This window comes from Oryzias melastigma, linkage group LG5 (assembly GCF_002922805.2).
Source record: "Oryzias melastigma strain HK-1 linkage group LG5, ASM292280v2, whole genome shotgun sequence".
Taxonomy (NCBI): domain Eukaryota; kingdom Metazoa; phylum Chordata; class Actinopteri; order Beloniformes; family Adrianichthyidae; genus Oryzias; species Oryzias melastigma.
The window spans coordinates 14351682-14379393 of NC_050516.1; the positions used below are offsets into that span (position 1 = coordinate 14351682).

Genomic DNA, 27712 nt, shown 5'->3' on the forward strand with positions numbered 1-27712 from the left:
TTTTTTTTTTTTTTTTTTTATATCATCACAGTTTAATTTTTAAGATTTTAGGCAAAATCTAAGTATCATGAGTTTCTATGCATGTGATGTTCAAGAATTGAACCGATGACACATCTTGAGATTAAAGCTAATGTATGGCAACTGTATATATTTTTGGTTAATATAGTTTCTGTGATTTGCATTTCTCACCATAGTAAGGTGAAATCTAGCTTTACTGTGCACACTGTTCTCTTCCATTTTTACATTTAGTTCTAACTTTAGAAATCTTTTCAATCAAAAACATTTAAGCTCAGGAGTTTTTTTTCTGTTGGTAATTTTTAATGCTTTCATATATTGCATTTTCTGAAATTGTTTCAAAGCAACATTAAAATCTACTCGGCTAATTTTTCATTTATTGGGAAATTAATTTCAGTTTTTAATTAATTTTTGACCCCCTTTAGCTAATTTATTGTAATTTACTTTAGCAGCTTTTGCTGCTAATATGAGGTTTCCAATTTTGATAACACTTAATATTAGGCGCTGCAAAATACTCAATATAATGCTGATAAAGATAGTACATATATTTGTTAAACTTGTAGTTTAATAGACCTTGATAGTGGTCTCACGTTAGACGTTAATGAATCTTGCTAAATATGTTAATGGACTGTATTTAGTTTATTGTTCTAATAAATGTCTTACTAGCACCCTTTAAACATATTTTTTGTTAAAGTGTTAAATAAAGCTTGTTGGGGAATCTTATAAAGTGTTACCAAAAAACATCTATACAGAGACATTAACCACACTTTGTCATGACATTGATTGGAAAATACTTACCTACACTTGTAAATAATTCAGCTAACAATTAAACAGACATCAACTCATCCGTTCAGAATATGACAAGACTATTAAATATTAACTGTCTTTAAATAAGCTTCGAGAAACCCTAAAAGTGATTTGCTAATTTACTGTCTATAATAATAATATTTCAAGGCTGTGGTTAAAGTTTCCCAAACCTTCATTCTTAATTTTCCTGAACAAACCTGGTTGTCTGAGGACTTGGAGCTTGAAGAAGGATCTGACATCTTCTTGTTTGCAGGTCTGCTCTTAGTATGAGGCTTTAATTAGCGTCGTGTTGGGATTAGCACTGGGGGGTCACCTGGACAGCCCTGTGACTTCTGACTTCTACGTAATATTATTGCAGCACACATGGGGGGTAAATTGTAATTTACAGCACACTGAAAGACGAAGCCATCATCAGTACCAATGACTGGGAGTGATGAACCTGTCTGCCACCCCAGTAGCTATTATACCCTGGCTAAAATGTGTTTTTGGTTTTGACCACAAATTTCTCCTATTTGTAAAATAGGTGGTGTTTTGTGAGGTCCAGACATGATCAGGTTCTCAAATCTATTGCAGAAGCAGTCAAGAAAGGGATGTAAAACAGCTTATATCTCCAAGTCAATAAGAAAAGTCCATTACCTCGGGAAAGATTTCAGGATGCTGAATAGAAATTATGTGGCAGCAGGGGAGGTGCAGAGGGCAGGTTCAGTAATTCTGAAAATAAAAACTCTTTGCAGAGCAGTAATCCAAAGGGCAATAGCTTTGTCAGATTTTGATATGGAAAAAAATCACAATTTCTTCCAACAAAAAACATTTCCCCTTGGCTTCAGAGTTCAGTAATGGTGTGCTTTAAACCAGTGCATTATTGCAGCTGCTTGGCCCGAGGAAGCCCATACCATGAAGCTCACTCTCACTGCTCACTGATGAAAATTGTGTTTTTAACATGTTCTTGTGGCAAAGAAAATTAAGCTATATAATAAGTGAGCAAATCACTGGGAATCGGGAGCAGACAAAAATGCAGTTTGTGAAAGACTCTTTGTTATGTAGAAAATACACTACAGCTTCAATATTGCTCGTCATTTTTGTTGCACCGTAATGTTAGGCTGGGATGTGAGGGGCTGTTGGATAGCTTTTTTTTGTTTGTTTATATATATATATATATATATATATATATATAAACAATATACTCGTGTACTCAGAAAGTTTAAATGCCAAGGGGAAATAGGGAGAAAAAAAATAGCAATGTACAATGAATACAGACCTTTGTGTAAAGTATATAAACATCACATAAAAAAGTAACAATGAGCAACAGAGTTTATTTTAAAAACAATTTTTATTTAATCTATTATTATTTTATGTAGGAAGTACCTCTCCCATCGGGGACGCGCCGCATGACGTCAGCTACTTGCCGCGCTGTGATGATGGCGGTGCGTGAACGCGCAGCAAAAGCAATGGCTGCTGTGGATAGGCGAGTGCCTAGCCTCGATGATTTCGTGGGTCAGAGCTGGACGGCCTGGGCGGACTGGGCCGGTGTGAGCGGGGCAGATGGTAAGGAAGCACCGGGACGCAAACACGACCCGCCGCGAGGCCGTTTAGCCGAATCCCCGCAGTTAATTTTCTCGAAAACGGAGCGCGGGGCTAACCGTGTTACCCAAACAAAGACCTGCCGGGTCCTAGCGCGGGCTGGATGCCGGGCTGCTGCCTCTCATCTCTGGCTGCCTTTGGCAGAAATGAGCGGCACTTATTCAGGCGTGTCCGCCACTGTGATACAGTGTGTGGGGACGCTGTCCACGCTGTCCCCGGCGTGTGGAGGCGGTTCATTTGGGGACTAGCCGGACAGCGGAAGAGGCTCGTGGGCTCGGCAGCGCGAGCAACTTCTTTCCGCCGACAGCTAGCTAGCTGTTAGCCGCTAAAGCTAGATGGAGAACCGGGACATGAAGTGAACCCCGGCCCTGCCCAGGTGTAAGACGGGGGGTTATGTTCTCCTCCATCCTTCCCTTCAAGCCCCCCCGCCCCTCGCTTTATCCAGCTGATATCTGATCTGGTGGCTGAGGGCACAGCCCGGGACCGAACATTAGTCCCGGGCAGCTCCAGAGCCATAACCCGGCTTGATGCTAGCAGGTCACCTGAAACAGGTGTGTTCAGTCAATCAGAGCCTGGAATCATCCGATCCAGCTGTTGTGAACGGTTGTGACCATCGAGCCTGATGGTGGATGCTCAGGATCCGAATTTAGCAGCCCCTGTTCACTCTGTACTTTACATGATCCGGTTCAGGTTCTGCATCATCCAGATTATCCACAGCAAGGAGTGGTACTGCTGGATGACCTTTGCCTGTCCCTGAAGACATTAGTCTTTGAAGAGAAGTAGTCACTTGACAAACCCAAGGAGCTGCTCTCCTGCAGAGAACAGCTAATGGAGGCTCCAAGCAAAAAGCTCTGCTATGGAAACCATTACACATAAAACACCACCTTTCTTCTGTTAAAGTTGATAATAAAGTTGTAGTGCTACATAAATGCTGCCTCCTGCCCATCATTGCTGCTTTAACAGCTTTGTGTTCTCTCTCAGAAAGCTCAAACTCAACACAATCAGGTGTTTTAATCCCAGCCAGACCAGATTCAGACATGTGAACTTTTCAAATCTAGCAGCATCTTGACAATCAGTTAAATCTGTTAAATGTCAAAGAGGTCACCCAGCCGCCCCCACACTGGCCGTAGATCTCTGACTTTATTTCTCAGGATTGGTCTTGGGTTTCTTTCAGGGCCGGACGTGGGTGACTGCAGTAAGAATGGGAAGAAGGCGGCGGAGGCCATGTCGCTCAGCAAAGAGGGTGAGTAAGGTCCAGATTATGGTTTTACGTTAATGCTGAGATCCAACTGACCAGAGTTCGAGTCCTCTGTGGCAAACATCTGTCTGTAGGTCAGGTGGGAAGAAACAACAACCCAGATGAGAAACTGTGGTATATTTTGCTACATGGATCAGTTCTGTAAAGACCCACTTGATTAAAAAATGTGTTATGGGTGTTTTTAACTTGTTCTTGTGGCATTTTTCTGATGTTGCCAGACATATATTAGGAAAATTAAAGTGGACCTCAGATCCACTTTTTGTTGTTGGTAATGTTCAGGCGTTAGGATTCCTGTATGACCTTGACTTCATCTGATCACTGCGGCTAAAAGACACAGGCATGTTGGATAACAATCAGACCTTGTCTGTCATTGGTGCTGGTGTCATTGCTCGATTCCTATGTTAATTTGGTTTGATTCATTCGTTTAAAAGATTCTTTTTTTTAACTACCCTTTCAAAACCCCAAATGTGGAGAAAACTTTGAACGTTTTCATTTTGAAGACTAAATAGAATCTGTTTTCTGCCTCAAAAGTACCAGAAAGTTATTTACCGATTGATAAAATGTGAGCCATAAATGTAATAAATTCATCACCTTTAGAATAAATTGTTTCGATAGAGCAAGTTTTGTTTTAAACCTACCGGGGATGTGATGACACAAGAAGCTAACATCCCCTGTGGGCCCATCTTCACTGCCTCTGATATCAACATGCCAGGCCTGGAGCATCCAGACACAACGATTTCTGCACCAGAACATTGACGGCACACAGTGCTGGTACTGGTTTCCTTCTCATGAGCGACTTCTGAGGCCCGAGCATCTGTGCTCTCCCTGCAGACATGTCCATCTTTGGCCTCTACCCCGGTCACGATGACTTCTTCCTGGTGGTGTGCAGCCATTGCGGTCAAGTCGTGAAGCCGCAGGCGTTTGAAAAGCACTGTGAGCGCAGGCACGGCGCCCTCGCCAAGCTGCACGGCCGCCTGCGCTCCCCCGCTCCGGCTCCCCCGACCCAGAGGCCCCTACAAAGCTACTCTCCATCTCAGGGGACCAATGCTACTGCTGCTGCTGCTTCTACATGGGGTCAGGGGGGAGGTCAGATACGAATGGCCCCTGCCTCACCCTCCACCCCGCCCCAGTTTAAACACTCCAAGACCTCCAAGGATGGATTACGGTAAGAACAGAGAGACCAATGTTTGTTTAGATGCCTTTATTTTGAAGGGCATCAGCTTACAGGCTGAGTTCTGGATGCTCCAGCACAGATCACAGCCTCTGCTTCTCCGTTGTGCTGCACTAAACTGTCACCCTCGGTACCACCTCAGAGAACTCTGGTGTTACAGATGTTAGAATCTGTCTGAGCAGATACACCGACACATTTGTTCCCGTGCTGTACAGAGATAATGAGCTAGATCATTGATTCTCTGCCTGTCAGTCTTCTCCTAATGTTATGGGTTTTCACATTTTCAGGAATAGCATGTTCAAGTTTTTACTGCTCTTTTTTTGCTCGCCATCTGTTTTTCAGGAACACTGCTTTGCACACGCCTCTATCTTTTCAGTCAAAGATGGTCAGAAGTTGTAATATTAAAAGATCTAAAAAAGAAATCTGAGCTCTCCAGTGTTTACATTAATTTGACCACCGTAACTCTTCAACCATTGATCCAATCAAAGAAAATCTGCTGATTCTGTCACAGAGAATAACAGCTTTACGCCATTATGCCGCACTTTACGTTAGTAATGTGTGGCAGCTATTCTCTGCGACTGAATCAGCCTGATTCAAGTTTATTACAAAAACAGTCAAAGAGTTGCAGCATATTGGAGTGTGTTTAACACGCCGGCAACATCTCCGGTGTTAAAGGGTTAAAAGCAACAGCTGCACTCGGTTCTTCTGTCCTTCTTGCGATCATATTACGGTCAATCACTGTTAATGCAGTGATAACAGAAGGATGTTCTGTTCATTTTTCTGTAATACTGAGTGGACAAGTTTAAAATCTTCTTGATTCCTCCACTCATCCAGGTGGTTTCATCTGCCTTGGAGATTAGTGTGAACACAGCAGCTTATGATCAAGACTTATTTCACCATCTCTGTGTGAAGAACCCTTCTCACTGCTGAGCTCATACTCCACATATTTAGTGATGGAGTTAGTGGAGGTCCAGTGTTTTGGAACAGCAAGTGAACAGAGTCTCTGATCCCAGAACCACAGTGGGGGTGACTACTGAAGAGAGCTTAGATGGATGCAAGCATCCCAGTCTGAAGAGAGGTACTGTTGAGGGAAAATTAGGTTAATTGGTGAAATAAACTCATCTTTTGGATGAGGAGCAGGGTTCCACATGTATAAAACCCAGACCCAATAATTGAAACCAGAAACCAGGTGCTAACGTGTGTCTAACCCCCACTTTTTGTCTCCCCAGACACTCCCCCCTTGAGAAGTTGTCCCACAGCAGCCACACAGACTCGTCTGTTTTCAAGTCCCCGCCGCCTCTGGATCCTCCGCTCATATCGCCGCCTCCTTCCCTCAGAGATCCTCCGTGGCCGCACGGGGGCACTCCTCCCAGCAGGCCCGCTCCCACCGACAGGCCCCCCATGCAGAGAAAGGATGCCCCTCAGCCTCCAGTAATGACGGGGCCCCCCCGGGTCCCCAGACCGTACAACAAAGTGGCCTCCAGTGAGTAACATGACGTGAACTGGCTACTACTTGTGTTGGTGCTGAAGCTGTCAGAGGCGATGATGGATCAAAGTGAAGCCTGGAGTTAACCAAAGACTTTGTCTCCCCTCGGATGAAGGTTTGTGTTGAACTGTGACACTGAAATCTCCTTGTCTTCAGAGAGGGAGTGTGACCTGGACAAGCACTGCGGAGTCCTGGACCCTGAAAGGAAGAAGGTCTGCACACGTCTCCTCACCTGCAATGTGAGTCTCTCAAACGTCTCTGGAGGAGAGACCCATCACACTGGTGGCATCTAAAGAGATTTTTTTTCAACATTTTGTTTCTGTCCTCCTCAGATCCACTCCATCCACCAGCGCAGGAAAGTGGCGGGTCGCAGCAAGAACTTTGATCAGCTCGTGGCAGAACTCAAGACCAAGGTTCGAGAGAAAGGGGCACAGATGCTCGATGGGGGATCCGTGAGTGGACACTCCCCCAGCCCCGAAGCCCCCCGGGAGCAGGCTGGCGTCCCACACTGCAGGAGGCCCCTGGCCAGCCTCCCTGCCTTCAGGTGGGCGGAGCCACTGCACATTTGGAAGTTTATATCTTTAACTGCCATCGCGTATCACAGAGGAAGTTGGATGTAATGTGAGCGGGATGAGATGAAACACTCCATGGGTTCAGACTTCTTTGTTGTCACGTCTCCTTTTCTTTTTTGGGGGGAGGGCGTGTTGGGGTTGAGAGCTATCCTCAAACTTTGGTCTGACTCTGTCTTGCAGTCGGTCCACATCTGCAGCAGAATGCACTATCGAGGAGGAGAAGCAGCGGCAGGAGGAAGCCGTGCTCCGCGCCCCCTCCCCACTCCTCCACAAACACGACTCCAGTGATGAGAGTGAGGGAGAGGATGCCGAAGAGCTGTCAGAGTTCTCCTCCTCCTCCTCACATCCCAGACCAGCAGCGGTGAGCCGACCTCACTTCCTGTGACTCGATTGTTGTCTGTGTTCTTCCATCTTTAGGAGTTTTCCTGGAGAAAGTAGTTCAGGACTTTTCATTTTAAAACTGGGTTATGTTTTAAAGTGCATTGCTTGCCCACATCTGAAAATATGCGAGGAAATATTCAGATCAATCATTTTATATCTGTAATATTGCAGGGCTATTTATAGGTCACTGGCAGTAGACAATAATTTACCATAAAACTGTTAATATATCTGTGAGTAAAGTCCCTGAAAATGTCCATTTTTTTTTTACTCTGACACTCCTGGGCAACTCCTGAGGAAAATCCAAGTTTCTCACCAGGATTTATTGTGTTTGTTTTTTTCTACTCTAGTGTACTTCAGCTAGAAATCTCTCTCTGAAGTCCTGCACCTGTAGTGCAACTCCTCCTGAACAGAATCATGCTGTTTGATGTCTGGTCATGGGGGACGTTGGTTTAATCTGAACAGGAATTGCTCTGCAGGGCGGTCTGTAACCCACTCCTCTTTGTCTGCAGCTTTGCACCTTCGGCAGCCATTGCTTGGGTCACGGCATCTACACCTTCGACAGGAGGCTGCACCACCTACGGGCCGCATTCAGCAGCATGCTGGAACAGCACATCAGCGCGCACCTGTGGAGGTAAGAGCCTCTGCTGAGGCGCTGCTCTGTATGAATGAAAACGTTTCTCTAGCTGTGACATTTTCAGCTGTAAAAAAACTCTTCTAAATGAATTAGTTGCAGAGAGTTTTAGCTTTATGCTATGAGTCAGTTTGCTAAAACTTGTAATATTTATCATCTCTTTGTTTATGATAGATGGTGGACTGTTGGTAATTTAAATGATTTAATTTAAGTACTTTTTTACCTGTTGAGGCCTCCTTCCCAAATTTGAGTTAAATAAATAATAATAAATACGGATCAGATATTCTACAGGTAAGACATTGATGTTGGAATAATTATTTAATAATTTATTTATTTAACGATCAGGATTATTTCAGATCAGAGGATTTTTACATGATGCTGCTGCTGAAAGTTAGTTGAACTTCTTCAGGCTTTCCCATCTAGGTGTAATGGTTTTAAAGAAATATATATATTATTTGTGGTCTAAAGACTTAGATCTACTGCTAATACCACTTTTATCAGGATAAAGTCATCTTTGTTTCTTAAATTTTAATGTTACTCATCTTCATATTCCAGGAGGATCCCTCAGGCCACAGACTTTCAGTCCTCACCCTCTACCAAAGCCTCCGCCTCCTCCTTCTCAACCCCCCCAACAGGACCCTGCTCCTCCTCCTTACACTTTAAGGTTCGCACAGGAAGTCACATCAGCTCCTCCCTGAAAAACTCACTGTCCCCCTCCAGCCGGGGTCCAGGGAGGCCGAACACAGGAGTGGCGGTGGAGAATTCTGGGGGGGGCAGCTTTCCTCGTGCTCATCCAGAGCCTGGGGGGAAGCCGTCTATGGTGCGCCCTGTAGGCCTGGGGAGGCACAAGAACCCGGTGGGACGGCCCAACAGGCAGATAGGGAAGCTGCGGGAGGAGGCCACCACCGCCGCCACCGTTCGCAAACGCAAGGCCCCCTCCCAGGAAGGAGAGCACTCAGGCCCCGACAGGAACTGCATTGTCCTCCAGGACCGGGGCCGCCCCCACTCTGCCCCCTCCTCTTCTAAAACCCCCCCTCATTCGCTCCTTCCACACGGACAAACGAATGGCACTCTATCTCCTAGTGGCAAGCCCCGCCCACCGCCACACCCTTCAGACTCTCACTCTCCTGCCGCCAAGGCATTGTGGACTTACAGACGGACACACCCCTCAACGCTCCATTCCTCCCACCCAGAACCCGCCCCAACAAACTCTCACTGCAAGGTGGGACCAGGGGAGGCGGGGCTGCACGGTGGTGGGAGGGGCTTCGAGCAGCAGGGACTACTAAAAAAGCGCAAGCTTGGTGGCCTGGAGGAGCCTTCGTCCAAGCCGCCTACACAGCGCCCCCCATCATCCTCCTCCTCGTCCCAACGGTCCAACTTCTACTCCTGGAAGGACAGTAAAGGAGGGGGGCTGGCGGGAGGCGTGGAGAAGAAGCTCAGCGCACAGAAGGTACACGTGAGAATTCAGTGAAGACACTGGCTTACTTTGCAAACTTTGTGCAAAAAGAGCTCGATTATGCCAAGCATAAATGAGTGAGGGTCAGCCTGACATTATTTTGTTATTAAATCCAATTTTTATCAATGCAAATTATTTTAATGAATTCTTCTGTAAATCTAGTCATGCCAAAGTTACCTTACTTTTCATATTTGATGGAAACATTCATACAAAAAAGGCTTTTCTACGAATCTTAAGATTAGTTTAGGTTTATCTTATAACAAATATGGCTATAATTTTCTGAATCATGTTTCAAATGTAAACCTATAAACTCTAAATTAATACCAGTTGCTCTCTTATTTAGAAATCAAATAATCAAGACTTATGATGAGTGCATTTATAATATTGTGGTGCAGAGATAGAGCAGTCATCCTCCAATCGATTAGTTGTTGGTTTGGTTCCCACCTTGCCCGGGAATATGTTGAAGTGTCCTTGAGCAGAGGACCCCACGTTGCTTTTGGTGGTTATAGGTTGGCGCAGAAGTATGGCATCTGTGTGGGAATGTGGGGATTAATGGACCTATATCATGCAAAATCAAGTTTTTTTTTTTGATTTTAAATGTATTAAAATGTTCATTCCTTAAAAACAAACAAACCCTAAAGCAGTATTTTGTCCCATTCACACATCTCTGAGCATTCCCTTTCAACCCTGCTCTCTAAGCACCAGCCCCTTCCAATCCCTGAGAATGACTTGGTCACCCAATCATACGTATGAATGTGAGTTTCATGTTTGACCAGGAAGAGTCTGCGCTGCCAGGCCTATTTTTCCGCAGAGCTAGTGGTGATCGGCAAAACGCTTTCATTTTAGCATCGACTCTGAGAAGAAGTGGTTCCTCTTGCACCTAATCTGCAGAGACAACAATAACAAGTTTTTTTTTGTTTTTGCAAAAGACAATGTCTTTTATGTAGTGAAAATGGGTTCTAGGCTGCGAGAGTTTGTTCAACCTTCCCTAAGAAGAGCCTACTCACCAGAAATGGTTGGATTTTATCTTCGGGAACACTCAGCAGACCAGCAGCCAGCTACTTTTTGTCTGCAAACATGCTGCTGAGGCCGACTCTTGGTTGACGTGAAAGGGAATGTCTCAGAGACTGAGTCGTCTTAGCTCAAGAAAATAACTTGTATTTCACTTTTTTAAAAATCGTTCTTTAGTGTGCCAAATGTAATATATTCTCATATTTTTGGATAAACTTTATTCTGAAATGCTTAGAATTGCATTATATAGGGGCTGCACGGTGGCGCAGTGGTTAGCGCTCTTGCTTCACAGCGAGAAGGCCCCGGTTCGAATCCCGGCTGGGACCTTTCTGTGTGGAGTTTGCATATTCTCCCCGTGCATGCGTGGGTTTTCACCGGGGACTCCGGCTTCCTCCCACCGTCCAAAAACATGCTTCATAGGTTAATTGATGACTCTAAATTGCTCCTAGGTGTGAATGTGAGAGTGAATGGGTGTGTGATTGAGGCCCTGAGACAGACTGGCGACCTGTCCAGGGTGTACCCCGCCTTCGCCCATCAGCAGCCGGGATAGGCTCCGGCACCCCGCGACCCCGAAAGGGAAGAAGCGGTTAAGAAAATGGATGGATGCATTATATAGGCCATTTAAAGCAATGTAAAACAGCGTTATATTAAGATGCACCATTGGCCATTTTTTAAACTTAGTATCAAAGTCGATTTAAAATAACTGAAACTAATGGACCTGTGTGTCATTCAGCCAGGAAGAAAGAACTGAAAAAGCAGAATCATCCAGGCTTTATTTACCAAGGTGACAGGGGTCCCATGGGGACATGAACTTCAATGTCTCATCAGCACCTCTGCCTGTATAAAGTCCACCACAGCTCCATCTCCTTTGCTTCATGTCATCACACTGACAGTCAGATCCAGGCACTGGTGTCAACTATTTCCATTAGAACATCTGACAGTGATGATCAGTCATTTGCATTGGCTGTTTTCATGGTCTTGGAATGGAGGTACAGTCTGTCAACAAATCACCAGAAAAAAAATCTTCTTAGCTTCTTAAGTACAGATGGGACTCAGCTGCACACTGCCAACTGATCGACCTTTAACCTCTGTGTTTCTGTTGCTCTGCAGCCAAAACTGCACCACTGAGCGTCCGCCTTAAGATGCCTCTGCCAGGGAGCCTATCCATCTGGTCCTTCAGGGAGGGAGCCAGCCCGCCCGGTCGTAAAGGAATGGGACATAGCCGCTCAGTCCTGCAGGGAGGGGGGCCGAACTGACCTGTCATGCAGTGAGGCATGGCACGGCGCTCTCTGTGGGTCCACAAATACCTCAACATGTCTGGTTATGCTGCTACATTGAATATGTTTGTTTGTAAAAAAAAAAAAAAAAAAGAAAAAAAAAACGATTAAAGATGTCCTTTTCCACTTGTGATTCCGTCCTACATTCTTCTGAATCTTTTTTCTGCTCTCACAGGAAATGTGAGGGGTCAGAGCTCTAATGGACACTTTGAGATTTTAAATGTATATCAGTATTTAAATATTACTTCATTTAAGTTCTATTTTAAAAAGCACACAGTTTTAAGTTTATGTAATTTAATTTTAATGTGCTTGATTGTTTATGTAACGGGTGGGTTTCAACTGTTAGCATCTTGTTTTTGACCTGGTCAGGGGTCTGCAACCTTAAACACTTGAAGAACCATTTGAGTCGGATTCTCGACGACCACCACCCAGTCGGAGCCACAAAGTCTTAAATCACGCTTTGGAAAAATAAGACACTGATTTCCACTAATATTTAATCGTTGCAATTATAATAACTATGAATTAGATTTTGATATATGGTATAAATAAAACTTTTTTAAAAGCCTTTTTTCAAAATATGAATTAAAACTTTAGACAGCTTCTCATGAAGTCCTTTCAAAATAAGACAAAAGTAGTAATGGGTTAAGTGATGTCAGCAGTGATTTAAAGAACAAATAGTTTATTTTACCTTTTATGTTGCATCTCAGCCTGACATTTGTAAAAGCAATTAACTACATTGAAATCGGAGCTGGTTAAGCAACCATTACTTTATTTTTCTAACACTGGTGCACTGAAACTCAAAAATGATTTCTGGTTGTGTTTACTTATTTCCACTTGATCTTTAAAAAATCTGTTTAAGTCTTACTCAAAGCTGAACTGTTAATGATTGATTGACTACTTTCCTTTTTTTTGTTTTCTACTTACTTTTTAATTTACAGCTACGTGTAATGATACAACTTTTTTTTTAACCAAAGAACCATGATGATTGATTGATGAATGATTATTTTTAAGCATAGCACAAAAAAGCATATTTAGGAAAAAGAAAAAAAAACAGCAACGAAAAAAAAAGCATTTAATTTTGAAAAGCTTTCTGAGCAGGAGATTCTCGGTTCCTGGTGACGTAATCTTATAAATAGTCTATACCGGAAGTGGTCAAATTACTCGAGTTCCCGGGTTCCACTCTCCGCGCTGGTCTCGGACCATAGATATACAGTCAGTGGTCTCGACACTAGCTTTTTTTTTAATTGTGAAAGGCTGAACCAGACCGGCTGGACCGGTTCTGAGGGAGACGCTACTCGGGGACAAGCTGGACCGGCTTGCGTCAGAACCGGCGGACAAGAACTACACCGGAAGTGGGAATGTTGACAGTGCGCACGCGGCTCTCCTTCTGAGGAACCCGGTTCTATTTTCCCTTCCCCGGTTCGGCAGCAGCATGCCATCGGACGTGGAGTACAGTCCGGTGGGGGAAGGACTCGGCATGCGGGACTTTTGGCTGTACGCGTGGATGCGCAGGGCTGCCGTGTTCTCCGCACACTTGACGTCGCTGACCCTGACGATTACCGTGAGCGTGCTGTCTAGACCTGGAACGAGTGAGTACCTCACTGTCATGTGAGATAGAGGCAGATAAACACAGTTTCTGCCATGAATGTTAAAACAGAAGCTCTACCTTCAGGTCCATGTCTGACAGGTGACCAACATACCAGTCTGACATGAACTGAAGCTCCGCCTTAGTGACAGGTGAACAGTGGCTCTGCTTGCAGGTCTATGTCTGACAGGTGAATTGTCCCTCAGGTTTAGTCTGAGCAGATGAGCAGCGTCTTAAAACACAAAAGCAGAAGCTGTGTAATGCATTGTGTTAAAGATGAGTCTGAGGTTACCATGGTTACAGGTTTGTGTGGTCCGATATGTTTTTTTTTTGTTTGCTTGTCTTTGTTTTTAACATCATCTATTGTGGTCTTTTGTCAGGCCTGTTTTCCTGGCATCCAGTGTGCATGACTGTTGCTGTAAGTACACTTACACCCACTTACACATACACACTGCAGGAGGAGTTGGGACTTGTGATGGATAGATTGACCTTTCCAGGTCATTGTCAGAGATCATCTGGTTAAACTGAAGATGAGCTGCAGGTTTCATTTGACCTCAGTCCTGCAGTCTTTGTATCCACACTCCTCCACTGTGAATAATGGATGTGTCAGCAGTCATTCAAGCTGAGTCGCTCCTTCAGTTCTTCTGCACACACACACAGGTCACTGCAGAAGGAGACTGATGCAAACATAAACTATTTTCTGTAGTATAATGCTATGTTGACACTGAAAATGTGGGTTCAAGCGACCACTTCCAATTAAAAGTCTTTGTAAACGCACGTATATCTCCCAATAGTGGCCGGTCTCTAATAGTTCTCTAATAAATGCCGGGTCTAACTGGTGTTCATTACTTTAGATGTCTGGCTTTAATTGTGACTGGGCTCTTTTAGGATTTAGTGTTTAAAGTTTGTGTGGTGGTATATGCCAGAGAACATTCTGGTTAGGAATCTGCACATTTTGGGATGAATCCTAAACGTATCAAAGACGGCTCCAAAAAAAAGGATCAAACAATTTCCTGGTGGATGTGCAAAGAAAGCGAGCGACAAATTAGAAGAACTAGTTTGTACGTGAATTATTGAGCAAAGACCGGAAGGTGCGCGTGTCTCAATGAAATTGATTTGGTATGAAAGTGAAGAGAATATTTAAAACAGAGATTGATTAATTCTTTGAAGAGTAAAGAAACATTCAGAGCCATAATACAATGTTCTTATTTCAATAAATCCTGAAATGATCATATGGTGTTCCATTTCAGGATGAAATTTCATTACAAAATGAACCCATTAGCCATCCATGTGCAAAACTTTGGCATCTACACGTAGCTGCGCAAGATTTTATACTCCATGTACAAAATGTGCAGCATTAAAACACTTGTCAAAAGTTGAACTATTCGAACTTTGACCAATCAGAAACTCTGATTTTGTAGTGACATATTAATATGTTTGGATACTTCTTTTCAAAACACAGTAGTACCAGTTTGTTTGAAAATTTGATCGGCGCTGTCCTCCACGGAGGGCCTACGCCGTGCAGCGGATCGTTTCTAAGTCTGGTCTGTTTTGTGCGTGAGCCAAGACCGATATGTGTCAATTCTGGCAGGAAGTTACATTAAGATACATGAGAAAATCTGGTTTATTTTCAAAATACAACCAATTTTTCACTATAAAACACCACGACTGACAAATCCGATCATGTTTGCTGCTCTCTCTGCAGTTCTGCGTCTTCATGACGGAGGGAGTGCTGCTCTTCTCTGCAGAGGGCTCTCCATTCTGCTTCAAGTCTCGGAAGGGGAAGGTGCGGGTCCACTGGCTGTGTCAGGTTCTGGTTCTGACTGCTGCAGCTACAGGCCTGGGCTTCATCGTCGCCAGCAAATCGGTGTCAGAGCACCCCCACCTGACCAGCTGGCACAGTCTGCTGGGCTCCTGCACTCTGGCCTCCACCCTACTTCAGGCGGTTTTCGGCATCTCCGTGACCTTCCACAAGGAGCTGCACCTCTCCTTGCCCCCCTCAAGACTAAAGCTGTACCACGCCACCTGCGGGTTGCTGGTTTACCTGCTGGCCACCGTCACCGTGGTGTCCGCCCTTTTCTCAGACTGGTTCCAGGCCAGCGTGAAGGGACCTGTGTGGTGGGTCTTATTGCTGCTGCCCTTCTTCCCTGCTTTGGTAGTGATGAACCAGATCACAAACGCCTACCTGCCCCGCAAGAAGATGAGCAGCTAGGAGGCAGCAGACTTTGGTGGGGAGAGGTTCAGCTTTGAACAGTCGGTGTATTTATTCTCAACACAATCTCAAAGTTTGAATGTATTATTGATTTTCAGGGTCTGATTTGTCAGGTTTTGCTGCAGATGTTTTCTTTACCTCTCATCTAGTCTAAGGGCTTTTAGGATTTCATCCTCAGTATGATCACTAAAGATCAGGGATTGCAGACTGTAGAATCAGATCTGCTTTACTCTGCTGGATTTCAGAATAGGAGGATTTTTAAGAAGATTTTTGTGCACTGATATGGGTGCTGTGCGCCTGAACCTGTCCTGCTGAATGAAAGTAACCATGAAGATGGATGAACTGTTATACACAAAGGAGCAGCTAATTAAAGAAACAAGTGTGTGTGGGGGTGCATACTGTGGATACTGGAAGATTAAGTGATGTTACTTTGATTTAATGTATTTATTTGTCTTGGTTTGTTTTATAAGAAAACACATTGAAAATCATAAAAAAACAAATCATACTTTTGTCATGAAAACCAGAAGTCTGTAGAATAAACACTAGAGTGGGACAATTTTATATGTGGGGAGAGGTGTATGTGAAAGTTAGAGTAACTACTGAAAGATGACAGATGTTACTTTCACTAATAAATTATTTTTCTCAGTTTCTACAAAAAGTCTTTTTTTTGTCTCATCACCATCATTTGAGGCCAACCTGGAAATACCAACAGTTGCAGTCCCTCAATTGACCACTGGGGGCTGGTGTCTTTTTTTCTAGGGATGTTAAGGATACAGATTCGCATAAGAAAAGATCTAGTCATGAAAGTTACATAAGTATCTGTTCTAAACCACACCTGCCAACAAGATTTAAGGGTTTATTATCAATCAGGATGTGAATAATTGATTATTTCTGTTTATTCTATCATACTTGCCTTTTTATGTACGTGTGCAAAAAAAAAAAAAAAAAGACATCTAATCACAAGCTTGCTTTTACCAAGTTGGGTCAATTACAATTGTCTGGAGGTGAACTACATTGAGAGATGTGTGTTGTGTGCACTAAACCCTTTTTTTCTCTCACCACTGCAAACAGTACTTGAACAAACTTAACCCTCTAACTCCCTTCTCCACTGAATGGTTGAGTACATTTTAGAAAAAAACATTTTAAAAACCATTGATTGTATGCATTACTCGCCCAAAGAAACAAGAAATGGAAAAACAAACAGGTTTTTCTTGATCTATTTTCTTTTCTTTTGGTTTTGGTTAAGGTGTTGAAGGGTTAAACTGACACAATTTTTAACCACAAAAAACAAAAAAGTCTAAGGTTAGATTTTTTTTGTTTGAAGCTGTTCTGTCATATTTTTGCTTAAAATAAAAATGTGAGAAAAAAAAGAGACATTTAAATTTATAGTTTTAACCTCTTAAGATGTGGCGTTCACATATATGTAAAACACATTTTGGGTTATAATTTCACAGTAGTTATTTCTACTTAACTGGAGCCCTATGTGGACGCTTATACAACTATTTACAAAAAAATTTAAAATGGCAGAGAATAAAAGAAAATTAAATCGGCTGAAGCTAAAACATATTTCATAGCGTATTATTGTTTAGATATACATGATAGCATTGTAACTTTGTCATGAAGTGCAAATACTTGTTCAGATCTAGTGAGCTGCTTAACACTGTGTACACATATGAGTATAAGGGAACTTAGCTTAGTTGAAAAATGCTAATATGCTAGCATAAATGCACCCAAGACAGGCGAGTGTAGTTCACAGCTAATTCTGGTGCAGTTACATTGCTAATACAATAGAATGATAAAGACTTGATGAAAATGGTTTCTGTTTACTCTAATTCCACATCACTGTGACTAGGAGTGTGCACCTACTCAACACATCAGTAAGATGAAAATGATCTTTTTTTTGTCTGTATTTTGAAGTCTTGTTTCTGATTACCAAAAATAAGGATGCAGTGGTCCAAAGTCCTGAGATGGACTGGCATCACTGACAGAGTCACGCGGGACAGAGTCTTGAAACTGACCACAGGAAAGAAAACAGCTGTGTTCAGTGTGGAAGTAAACTGTTTAATATTCTCTTACACATTGGTGACTTTATTGTGTTTTAAGAAATTCCGACCTGATGTGGACATAATTTTTCTCTAAAATTACATAATTTTAAAAGATGATACCTCGTTTTTAGACTAAACAAGTTTCAATAGGCTCAAATAACTACAAATAAAAAAAAGGCATATCAAACGAGAGATCGGGTCCTAAGAGATTAAATGTCAAATGAATAATACATATCTAGATTTTATCCATTTATGTAAAAAACGGATGGTAATGTATCACCACAAAGTTAGAGGAATCTTTTAGTTATCCACTTGTTGACCTTGTGACGCGTATCGTATCATGTGATAGGAAAAGATAGAAATCCTTTGCATTTGCCATTGACTCATTTAAAGTAAAAGATAGATTTGACAAAAATAAATATGCATAAACATGTGTCACATGATGAATTTTTTGAGCTAAATGTTGTTACATTAGTCATTTTCATTTAAGAAGTGCTAAGATTTGCGCATATTTAGGAATGTTGTTGAGTGGAGCAACTTCTGCTAAACATCTCAGTCCCTCTTGCATCCAAAAGATGAGGTTAGAGATTAAAGCTAAAGTCCCATTAGTTTTTATACACCTTGGTGTGTGAAATTTGTTCTCCACGTTTAACCCATCCCCTGGGGGAGTGGTGAGCTGCAGACACAGTTATACCTGGGAACCATTTGGTGGCTTAACCCCCCATTCCAACCCCTTAATGGTGAGTGTCAAGCAGCGAGGCACTGGGTCCCTTTATTAGAGTATCTGGAATGACTCAGCCTGGATTTGGTTTAGTCAAATCTCCTTCTCATTCACAATTATATGAAAAAAAGAGAAGAATTCAGACAATTTCCTCTTTATTTAAAAAAAATCTGTGAAGCACAAACTGGCTGAGGTGCATGTGTGGAGTGAAATGGAGGAACTAGAAAAAGGACAGTTTTTACTTTGAATTGTGTATTTATCAACAAAATGTTATTTAAGGATAGAATTTGAAAACCAAACTTCTACCACCACATACATTCTCCTTCAGCAGCTGACCTCTGTCACTGTGGTCCTTCACCACAGTGACAGAGGTCACCACCGTGGTGAAGGACCACAGTGGTGACCTCTGTCACCGTGGTGAAGGACCGCTGGTTCTTCCAGAAGCAAACACGTGAACGTTAACATGAACAGAATGCTGGGCCACAATCCTAAAGTAAGAAAGCTCCAGCTAATACACAACTGTGTTGTGGTTTTGGTCCTGTTGTGGTACTCAGACTTGTGTGTGTAACTTGTTGAGTCCATAGTCAGAAGCAAAGATCAAATATTAACTGTTTTCACTGCTGCATTGTCAAACTCTCTTAACAGTAGAGATTTTTTTGGGGGGGTTCCAGCTACGAGTCAGGCTCAGACGTTTTTTCCCCGCAGACAAAGGTGACAGAGTTGTCCAGCAGCTCGTACATGTTCACCTCCACCACTTCACCTGCCCCACCTCCGTTTGGGAGAGCGACCAGAACCTGTCGGCCCATCCCCACCTGCTGCTGTCCTTCTGATGGTTTCTTAGATTCCACCTTTTTGTCTTTGGCCACTCCCTCTGCTGAATCAACCTGGTTGAAAAAAAAAAGTGTTTTATGTGAAAAACTCACATTGTGATTGATAGGAGAAGTTAGCTCCGCCCCTCAAAAGTGGGGGCTAAATGCCAGCAGGACTCACCACGGAGGAGGTGGAGGCCTGCTGGTCTGCACTGCTCTCCTGGTCCATGTGGGAGGACAGCAGGTGCTCCTGCAGCTCCAGCATAGAGCTGCAGATCAGGGAGCAGAGTGGGCAGCTGAACGCATCGCCGCTCTGGCTCATGTGCTGCTTGCACACGTGCTCTTGCAGCTGCTCGTCCAGAACCTCCTTACAGAAGAGACAGCGCATGACAGATGTCTCGGAGTCTGTAGAAGACAGGTCAGGACGGTCAGACATCTCTGCATTTGCACACGCATGCAGATCTATGCTTTCTCCTCATTCTGTGATGAACTGAGATACAGCTGGCAGGAGGAGCAGCAGCTGGATCCTCACCTTGGTGGTCAGCAGTCCGGTGTCTGGACAAGCTGGCTGCACTGGGGAAGAACTTGAAGCAGACGTCACACTGGACCAGCGTCTTGAGCTGTCGGGTGTGGCTGGCAAACACGTCGGGGTGGTTGGTTCGGTTGTGGTACCAAAGACCGGACAGTTGCTACAGCACAAAAACAAGCAGCTGAGAAAACCAAGTGTCTGAATTCACTTTATCCAGCACAATTTTTTTAAAACTCCAAATACTACCTTACATTTATAGGCCATCTCTTTTGTGCATATTGTTTCCTCCTTTTTTTGTCAAATAAATCATTCTCACAATACCTCGTGTTCTATATTTGGAAATCTATCTAAGGAATTTGGCTTTTGGAATTGTAGATTCAGACATCCCAACAAAATTGTGAATGCCCTCTATAGAGCGCAAACCAGGGAGTGAATTTGGACAAAACTCAAGATTTAAATTCCAGCAGAGATGATGGTTGCTTGTTGATCAATCATCTCCACCAAGACTTTACACATTTGTGCATGCTCCTGGACCTCCACTGACCACTGCATTACCTCTAGTAGAGTCCATTAGAGACTAAATAAAATTGTTTCTGATCACTCACTTTTCAAAGCTTTAACATTTTTCCATGTGTGGATTCTTGTCTGATTCTCCCTAAAGACCACATCTCAACCCTGAACTCACTCCCACCTGGTAGGACTTGTTGCAGAGCTCACAGGAAAATGGTTTGCTCCCAACGTGGGTGGCCCTGTGCTTTTCCAGCAGGGCGGGGCTGCTGAACATCTTGTCGCACATGGTGCACTTATGGAAATCCTTTGGGTGGAACTCCTGGAGATGCTGCTGGTGTTCTTCCAGAGAGGGGAAGCTGAGGCAGCACTTCTGACAATCATGCGGTTCTGCCATGTCTGTTCACAAGAAACGGTCACATGATTTAGAAAGATAACGCTTTTTCTGATAGAACAGAAACAAAGAAATGTTCTGATTTTAAAGTCTATTACTGTGATAGTGATGTATTTAGTGTGATAGGTGTTCTCATACTTCAAGAACCACTTGAGTTTTTTAAATGAAAGGTTACTTATCTGGAGAAAGGTGCTTTTTACTGTAAAAACAATGCTCTTATTGTGAAAGTTCCGCTTTTACTTCAGACAGTATATCTACTGCAGAAGGTGCTTTTATTACGAAAAATATGAAAGATGTGCTTGTATTTTAAGGGTTATGCTTTCTGCTTTAAACAAAATTGTGCTCTATAGTAAAAGTCTAGCTCCTCATAATAATGGTAGTTTATTTGATACTATTTACTCTTACTTTGAAAGGTAACTTTTCTGCGGAAGCATTGACTGTACAACGGAACTGGATCAAGCGAGTGTGACATCACCCATAAAAATGGCATTCTTCTGGCTTCAACCAAACAAAGTCAATTAAGTTCCCATTTTTCCAGGATATAGACACCGCCATGTTGGAGCCGGACATCGTCAGTAAGCAGTGGCAATGTCCGAATTTCTACCCTAATCCCTAACAACTAAAAACTATAATGCAGGGCCCTGGATTTTAAGAGCAATTCAGACACCATTCGGTCACAAAGTGAAAATCTAATCAATACGAACATTTCACGACATCTATTTGTGACTCCACTGTGTTCTGATGATGAAATTGTTGATGGTTTATCAAAAATTACATCCAAACACATTTTTTATTTTATCAAAAATTGTTCAAACGCAATGTATTGTGGTCTGTACTCGCCAATGTAGTGAGCATCGATGCACACTGACTTTTTGCAAAGACTTCTGGGAAATTTCTAGGGCACTTGATTTCGGAATTCTGGGCTATGTCCGAATTCCTACCCTAATCTCTAACTACTAAAAAACAATATAGCGCGGGACTAAATACGTCGTTGGATTTTAAAAACAATTCAGACACCATGCTCACTACTTTTCTTTTGTTTTTTTTTAAATGGCAGATATAACGTCACCAATTTCACAAAGTGAAAATCTAATAAACACAAACATTTCACTGCGTCTATTTATGACTCCACTGTGTTCTGATAAAATTACATTTAAACACATTTTTTTTGGCAAAATAGTTTGACCCCAATCCATTGTGGCCTATATTTGATAATGTAGTGAGCATCTAGTGATGCACAGTTTGAAATTTCTAGGACAATCAATTTTGGAATTGTAGATTCAGACAGCAATATAAAATGTCATATTGAGTAGAGAAGGATTTCAGACATAGCCAGTGGTTTGTTCAAGTCGTTCTGAGTCAACATTTTTATGGTAACCACTCCAGCCAATCAGGAGTGAGCTTGTTGGAAGTCCACACCCATACCTCTTGAAAACGGGCTCAAGAGAACATATCATGTATCAATGTTTCGACCATTTGACATATGGGCCAGCGAGCACCTTGTACTTTTATTGAGGGATTTTATTTTTCATTTTATTTCTTAATTAACTTAATCTAAAGAAAAAAATAGGATTAGCAAGAACGTTTTAGAAGAAAGTAGAAGAGCAAGAATGTTTTTTTTCTGACAAATAGAAATAATGAGTAATAGCTGTTTATTTTTCAGTAGAAGTCTGTGGGATTTTAGCTTCTTGGAACCAGTGGATACTTCCTCATAGACAGTCTCACATACAGTCAATGTGTGGAGGGCGTGCTCTTACTGTGAAAGGTGTGCAGGTGGACAGTAAGGCCACTGGCCTGGCTGTAGCCTCTGCCACACTCCCGGCAGACGTAGGGCCGGTCCCCGGTGTGAGTCCGGACGTGGCGCGTGAGCTCGATGGACTGAGCAAAAACAGCCTTACAGTACTGACACACGTACATCTTTCCTGAAACACAGAAGCAGAAGATGAAACTTGAGAGCTTGAGCCGCAGGGAGCTGAGGAGGATTTTGGATAGAGCCCTACCCTCAGAGTGCTTCTTCTTGGTGTGGTAAGCCAGCGCGGCGGCCACGCTGAAGCTCATGTCGCAGTGCTTGCAAAGGTACGGCCTCTCTCCAGTGTGCAGCCTCATGTGGTTCTTCAGAGAGGAGTTGGCCCCGAACTTGGCACCACACTCGTCGCAGGCGAACGGCCTCTCATCAAAGTGCTCTGTGCGTTTGTGGTAGAGCATACCTAAAACACCACAGGGTCAGAGCGGAGCTTCACGGCTTCTCAACAAGACAGCTTCTGTTACCTCACCTGATGGATGTGCAAAGCTCCGCCCACAGAGGTCGCAGGACACCTTCTTCCTGCTGCGTGTGGGGGTGGGGTGAGCCTCGGCCTGATGGCGCCGCAGAGCTCTCTGATTGGCCAGCTTCTCTGGGCACTGAGGACACTGCTGCTCGCGCTGATTGGACATGGAGCAGCGCTTCATGTGGGCAATCATGCGGCACTTGTACTCGAAGTTCCTCTTACACCAACGACAGGAGAAACGCTTGGACGGGGAGGTAGAGCCTGCCTCCTCCTCCTCCTCCTCCTCCTCCTCTTCCTCCTTGTTCTGATCTTCGTCCTTGACATCCGGCTGCTCCTCTTCTCTGGAATCACTCTGCCCTGAGTCTGCTAAAAGGCGCACAAAGGTGAGATGAGTGACAACAACAGAGATGTCTCTGACTCCTCCTCCTCACCTGCTTCTGGCGGGGAAGCTGGCGCACTTATCTCCCCACCCTCCAGCAGAGGGAGCAGCGATGAGGGAAAGGAGGATGGTGCCTTCTTTTTCACCGCCCGGAGGAGCTGAAGCATCCCTCCCTCAGAGATCCCTCCATCCTTCACTCTGCTCACCAGCTTCTCCGCGGCAGAGGTGGGGTCTGCCTCCTGGCAGCAGCAACAGACGACCTGACAGCAGATGGGCAGCAGGTCAGTGTGGATCCTGTAGGTCCAGCTCCCACAACTTAATCAGCAATCGGCCTCAGATAAGTTCATGAATGAACAATAAATCTATCAACCAGTTCCTGAAGATTTTATTTTGAAAGTTTGGCAGATAATACTTTCCTCTCCACAAAGACTTCAGTCTAAATCAGGGGTGTCAAACTCAATCGCACAAGGGGCCAAAATCCAAAACACACCAAAGAATAAACATTTATTGAACACTCTAAAACTAAATTTGTATAACTTTAAAACCATAACTTTTTAACATTAATATTAACTAGATATATGGCATTACCTGCGATAATGCTAGTGTGAATGCTGTAACCTAAGTTTGGCCGCTGAAGATGCTGTAACTGATAGCTAAAAACGCTGAAGCTGATAGCTGAAAATGCTGAAGTTGACAGCCAGCTAAGATATTAGCTAAATGCCGAATTAGCCTTAAAAAACTTTTTAAAAAACTCAGGCTTGCCAAAACAACTATCCTGTAGTTGAAAAATTACAGTAAAAACTGAAAAAAAGTCTAAAATACCCCAAACAGCTAGCCTGTAACTATTAGCCTAACTCCAAAACAGCCTAAAAAAGCCTAAATTAGCTAAAAAAGAGAGCATGCAGCTGAAATTTTAGCTAAACTTCAAAACACTCTAAAAACCTTAGTAAATGCCAAAATAGTCCAAAAAACTAACAGAATGCCAATCTTTAAAACTTTAAACATTTCAACATAATCATGAATAATAAAAAGGCAGGAATATTATTCCCAAATAAATCAACTTAAATCTTAAAATAACTTTGAATATTTTACTTTCCATAAAAATATATTTGCGCAAAATTATACAAGTTGGAAATGAGGCAAGATAACATTGGGCCATTAATATCAATAAAATAAAATGATCTGGAGGGCCGGATATAATTACCCGGGGGGCCCGATCTGGCCTCCGGGCCTTGACTTTGACACATGTGGTCTGAATTGTCAAAGCTTCACTACAGCTGTGACAAAAGAAAGGAAATACCTTACAAGTAGTTCTACAGACAACGGAGTGACCCATTACCTCACTTTCCTTCTCATTCAGGAGATTCTCTGCTGCCTTGCTTAGAAGCTCCTGGACTGAGGGCACAGTCGCCAGGAACTCCTTAAGCGGAGAGGCGTGCTTAAGGAGACCCTCAGTGGCTTTTTTGCACGGCGTCTCTGAAGGAGTGCAGTGGTCTTTTTCTGCATCCCCCGAGGTTTGGTCCGGCCCTGTGAGCGGACAAGCAGATGTTTGATTTTTGAACGTCTGAATGTTTCAGCTCATGTTTCAGGGAAAGACCTGTGAGGTCAACTGGGTCCACACGGGCTTTTTTGCTTGCCGGCCCTTCATTGTCATCTGTGCAGGAACGTTGCTCCTCTTCCTCCCCCTTATCTTCTTTCTCCTCTTTCTTTTCCTCCTCCTTCTCCTTCTCCTTTTCCTCTACTGCTGCAGCCGGCTTGTCTTTGCTGGGGGTTACAGAGCCCTCTGAGCTTTCCGTCTGGACTTTGCTGGACTCGCTGAGTCTTGTGGTTTGTTCAGGCTTGGTTGGGACAGGGTTCTGCTGGTTCACCAGTGTGGAGAGGACACTTTTAAAGCCGACAGCCACGTCAAACATCTGCAGGTTGTCTGCGGCCGTTACGATGCGACCGACGTTGTATTTTCCCAGAGGCAGTTTTCCCGTGTAGAGCATGTCCAAGAGGCAAGCAAACTCTTGCGAAGACACCACGCTGGTGTCGATGGAGATGGTGTCAGATCCGTCCAGGAGTGACCTACAAAACCACAGAAAAAAAACTTTCTTTACAGAGCAGCTAAAGCGTATGGAAATGTTCCACACTAAAGACAGCTCTTGCAGCTTTCTGTGGTAAAGTCAATGGGGAGGTGGCATACCTGAAGAGCATGCTGGAGGCAGCCAGCACCAGCTTGTGGGCATGATGATGAGTGTCCCCCACCAGGATGGTGCAGTCGCAGAGGTGGCCCTCCTTCCTCAGGGCCCACAGCTGCTGCAGCAGCTGGCTGCTGTAGTTGGGTAGTTCCATCATGGCTACTGTGGAGGTGGTAGGGGTGGGGCCCCGATTCTTCAACTTTAAACTGAAAAATACAATAATGTTTTTCATGAAAACCGAACTGATAATCTTGAGATTGCATTATACTAATACAACATATGAAAGATGCAGCAAAAGAAGCCCAGACCATAATCCTTCATGTTTCATGGTAGGGCCAGTACTGTTTTTTTCTCAGTATGCTACATTTTTGCATATTAAAAAAAGGCAGACTTACTAATTGGTTAGATGACACCAGTGATGAGGATTAAAGGACACATCTTACTCTGACATGCTTACTTTGTTCTAATCTTTCAAGGGTTAAAATGTTTGGTGTAAATTGTTTATTAAATAGATGTTTAATTCAAAATGAACGTTTAGTTTTCATTTTTGTAACAAATTTGATGTATTACAACCTAATAAAACTTTTCAATCACCTTTTTTATTGTGAAGTAGCTTTTTTGTCCTTGTGTATTTAATTGTGTAAATATGTATTATGATACCATTATTTTTTGCAGAACAAAATACAGAAAATATGTTTATTATTAAAAAATATAAATTTATTCATTCATTTACTGACCTGAAATCAGAGATCATAAAGGATGAACAAAAACTATTTTCAAATGATAATCTTTAATTACACATTGGCTCAGCCAGAACAGTATCATTTACAAATTCACTATACTATTTTATTTGTAATTTAATTGAAATTGAATCTTTTTTAAATTTCCATTTACAATTAGATTATATTAGATGATGAAAAACAATTTTATATTTAAATCTAGATTTAAAATCAATCAATAAATGTAACTTTATATTTAAGACTAACAAGATACTTTTGAGGTGGAAAAGAAGACAATTTTACTTTTGAAAAATCAATAGCTTCATTGAACATTGTTGCATTTAAACGAAATTAATTTTTATATACAGATCTAATGAAAGCAATTGTTATGCCCGAAAATATATATATTTTTTAAGATTTAGAAAATAGTACATTGGACTTGCTTAGCCTGAAACAGATACGTCCTCTGTGCTGTCTAATCGCGTACCTTCACTTGAATTTGCCTAACAAAAGTGTGTGGAAGGACACAGTAAGTATGCTTGTTTTTTTTCCTCAGAGGACTCTATAGGTCCCTTTCACAGAACCTATGAAACAAATGGAGAGAACCATAAACTGTTCAAACATTCACAGAACTGCAAGAAACCCGCCTATCGTTTTAACAAAAGGACGGACTGCTCAGTAAATACTGTTTTTAAACTACTTTACCTGCAATTACTACGATCCAAATCTTTATTTAAACCGCCCCGTGAACACAATCCTGGGTATATTCAAAAAATCCAAGTCTTTATTTAAACTTCTTCGCGAACAGCTACAAATGCGCAATAAAGCTTTACCGTTTTGAAGATGGCGACATGCGGTGTAGCACGGAAATGGGCTCGGCTTGTCTGCATGTCATGGTTCCCTCGTGTTACAGTTGTTTATTCTCTACCATTGACTGTAAATGAGAACTGTATTTTTTTTTACTTTCAATGTTCTCTACGTGTCAATTCATTTTCTTGTTTTCCTTAAGTATATACTGCAGGACTCCCATAAAAAGGACCGATACATCTTATTATATTTTTTAATGCAATTAGCAGGCCATTTAATATTTTATGCTTTTGTAGAGCAAAATTAGTTTATTTTGCTAAAAGTTTGTTCAAATTTTTCATCACATGGTAGCCTATTTCACAGCCTAAACCATAAATCCAATAATAATAACTAGGAACTAATCATAAAATAAGCACTTTGATTAAGTAAAGCAAACACACATTAAATATTCTGTGGTGGCTCTGATCACCAGTGATCATACAGCAGCTGTTCTGTTTATCAAAGCCTGTGATATTTTTTTTTTTTTTACACAGAGGACCACATAATTGGACTAAAGTTTTCTCTCCTTGTCAGGAAAAAAAATTAGGCTAATACTGACATAAAAAATGACAGAGATGTGGATAGATTCGAATAAGGAAAATGTTATTTTAAAAAGTTACTTTAAACTGATTGATCAGTAGTCAGTGTATATAGAGTTATGTCGTCTTATTCTTATACTTAACTTTTAATGTATGATTCTTTGTCAATGTATTGTACAATATTTTTTTTTGTGAGTGAGTTTTGTAAAGAATTAGCAATTTTGAAAGAATGTGAATCTTTCATATTGAAAAAAAAAAGATCTTGAACAAATATATTTTTGTCTTCATTGCCATATATGTAAAGATAAGTCTAAACCTGGTATGTTAAAAATCT

The 27712-nt window shown here is 42.5% G+C and overlaps 3 protein-coding genes across 6 annotated transcripts; 2 read left to right on the forward strand and 1 right to left on the reverse strand.

The window, feature by feature from the left end:
• The first annotated feature begins 2185 nt into the window (after positions 1 to 2185).
• Positions 2186 to 11750, forward strand: atxn7l2a (ataxin 7-like 2a). The gene is made up of 10 exons (XM_024271002.2): positions 2186 to 2367; positions 3578 to 3646; positions 4493 to 4826; positions 6062 to 6315; positions 6475 to 6557; positions 6651 to 6862; positions 7071 to 7251; positions 7781 to 7902; positions 8458 to 9352; positions 11480 to 11750. The coding sequence occupies exons 1-10, from the start codon at positions 2211 to 2213 to the stop codon at positions 11495 to 11497; spliced, it is 2325 nt and encodes a 774-aa protein (XP_024126770.1). The 5' UTR covers positions 2186 to 2210; the 3' UTR covers positions 11498 to 11750.
• A 611-nt stretch (positions 11751 to 12361) lies between these two features.
• LOC112145767 (cytochrome b561 domain-containing protein 1) lies at positions 12362 to 16374 on the forward strand. 2 transcript variants are annotated; one of them, XM_024271207.2, is made up of 3 exons: positions 12362 to 13235; positions 13612 to 13649; positions 14937 to 16374. In XM_024271207.2, the coding sequence occupies exons 1-3, from the start codon at positions 13079 to 13081 to the stop codon at positions 15441 to 15443; spliced, it is 702 nt and encodes a 233-aa protein (XP_024126975.1). In that variant the 5' UTR covers positions 12362 to 13078; the 3' UTR covers positions 15444 to 16374. The 2 variants fall into 2 exon arrangements, with proteins under 2 accessions (XP_024126975.1, XP_024126976.2); XM_024271208.2 differs by lacking the exon at positions 12362 to 13235 and adding an exon at positions 13510 to 13534.
• Positions 16375 to 18347: 1973 nt separating this feature from the next.
• Positions 18348 to 26917, reverse strand: zbtb40 (zinc finger and BTB domain containing 40). 3 transcript variants are annotated; one of them, XM_024269162.2, is made up of 12 exons: positions 26827 to 26917; positions 25280 to 25480; positions 24692 to 25161; positions 24434 to 24621; positions 23147 to 23354; positions 22722 to 23078; positions 22449 to 22655; positions 22206 to 22370; positions 20239 to 20453; positions 19551 to 19707; positions 19200 to 19423; positions 18348 to 19093 (listed from the first exon to the last, which is right to left on the reverse strand). In XM_024269162.2, exons 1-12 carry the CDS (start codon positions 26886 to 26888, stop codon positions 18881 to 18883), a joined length of 2667 nt encoding a protein of 888 aa, XP_024124930.1. In that variant the 5' UTR covers positions 26889 to 26917; the 3' UTR covers positions 18348 to 18880. The 3 variants fall into 3 exon arrangements, with proteins under 3 accessions (XP_024124930.1, XP_024124929.1, XP_024124931.1); XM_024269161.2 differs by having other exon boundaries at positions 22722 to 23081; XM_024269163.1 differs by having other exon boundaries at positions 22722 to 23081; positions 26699 to 26828.
• Positions 26918 to 27712: the final 795 nt, after the last annotated feature.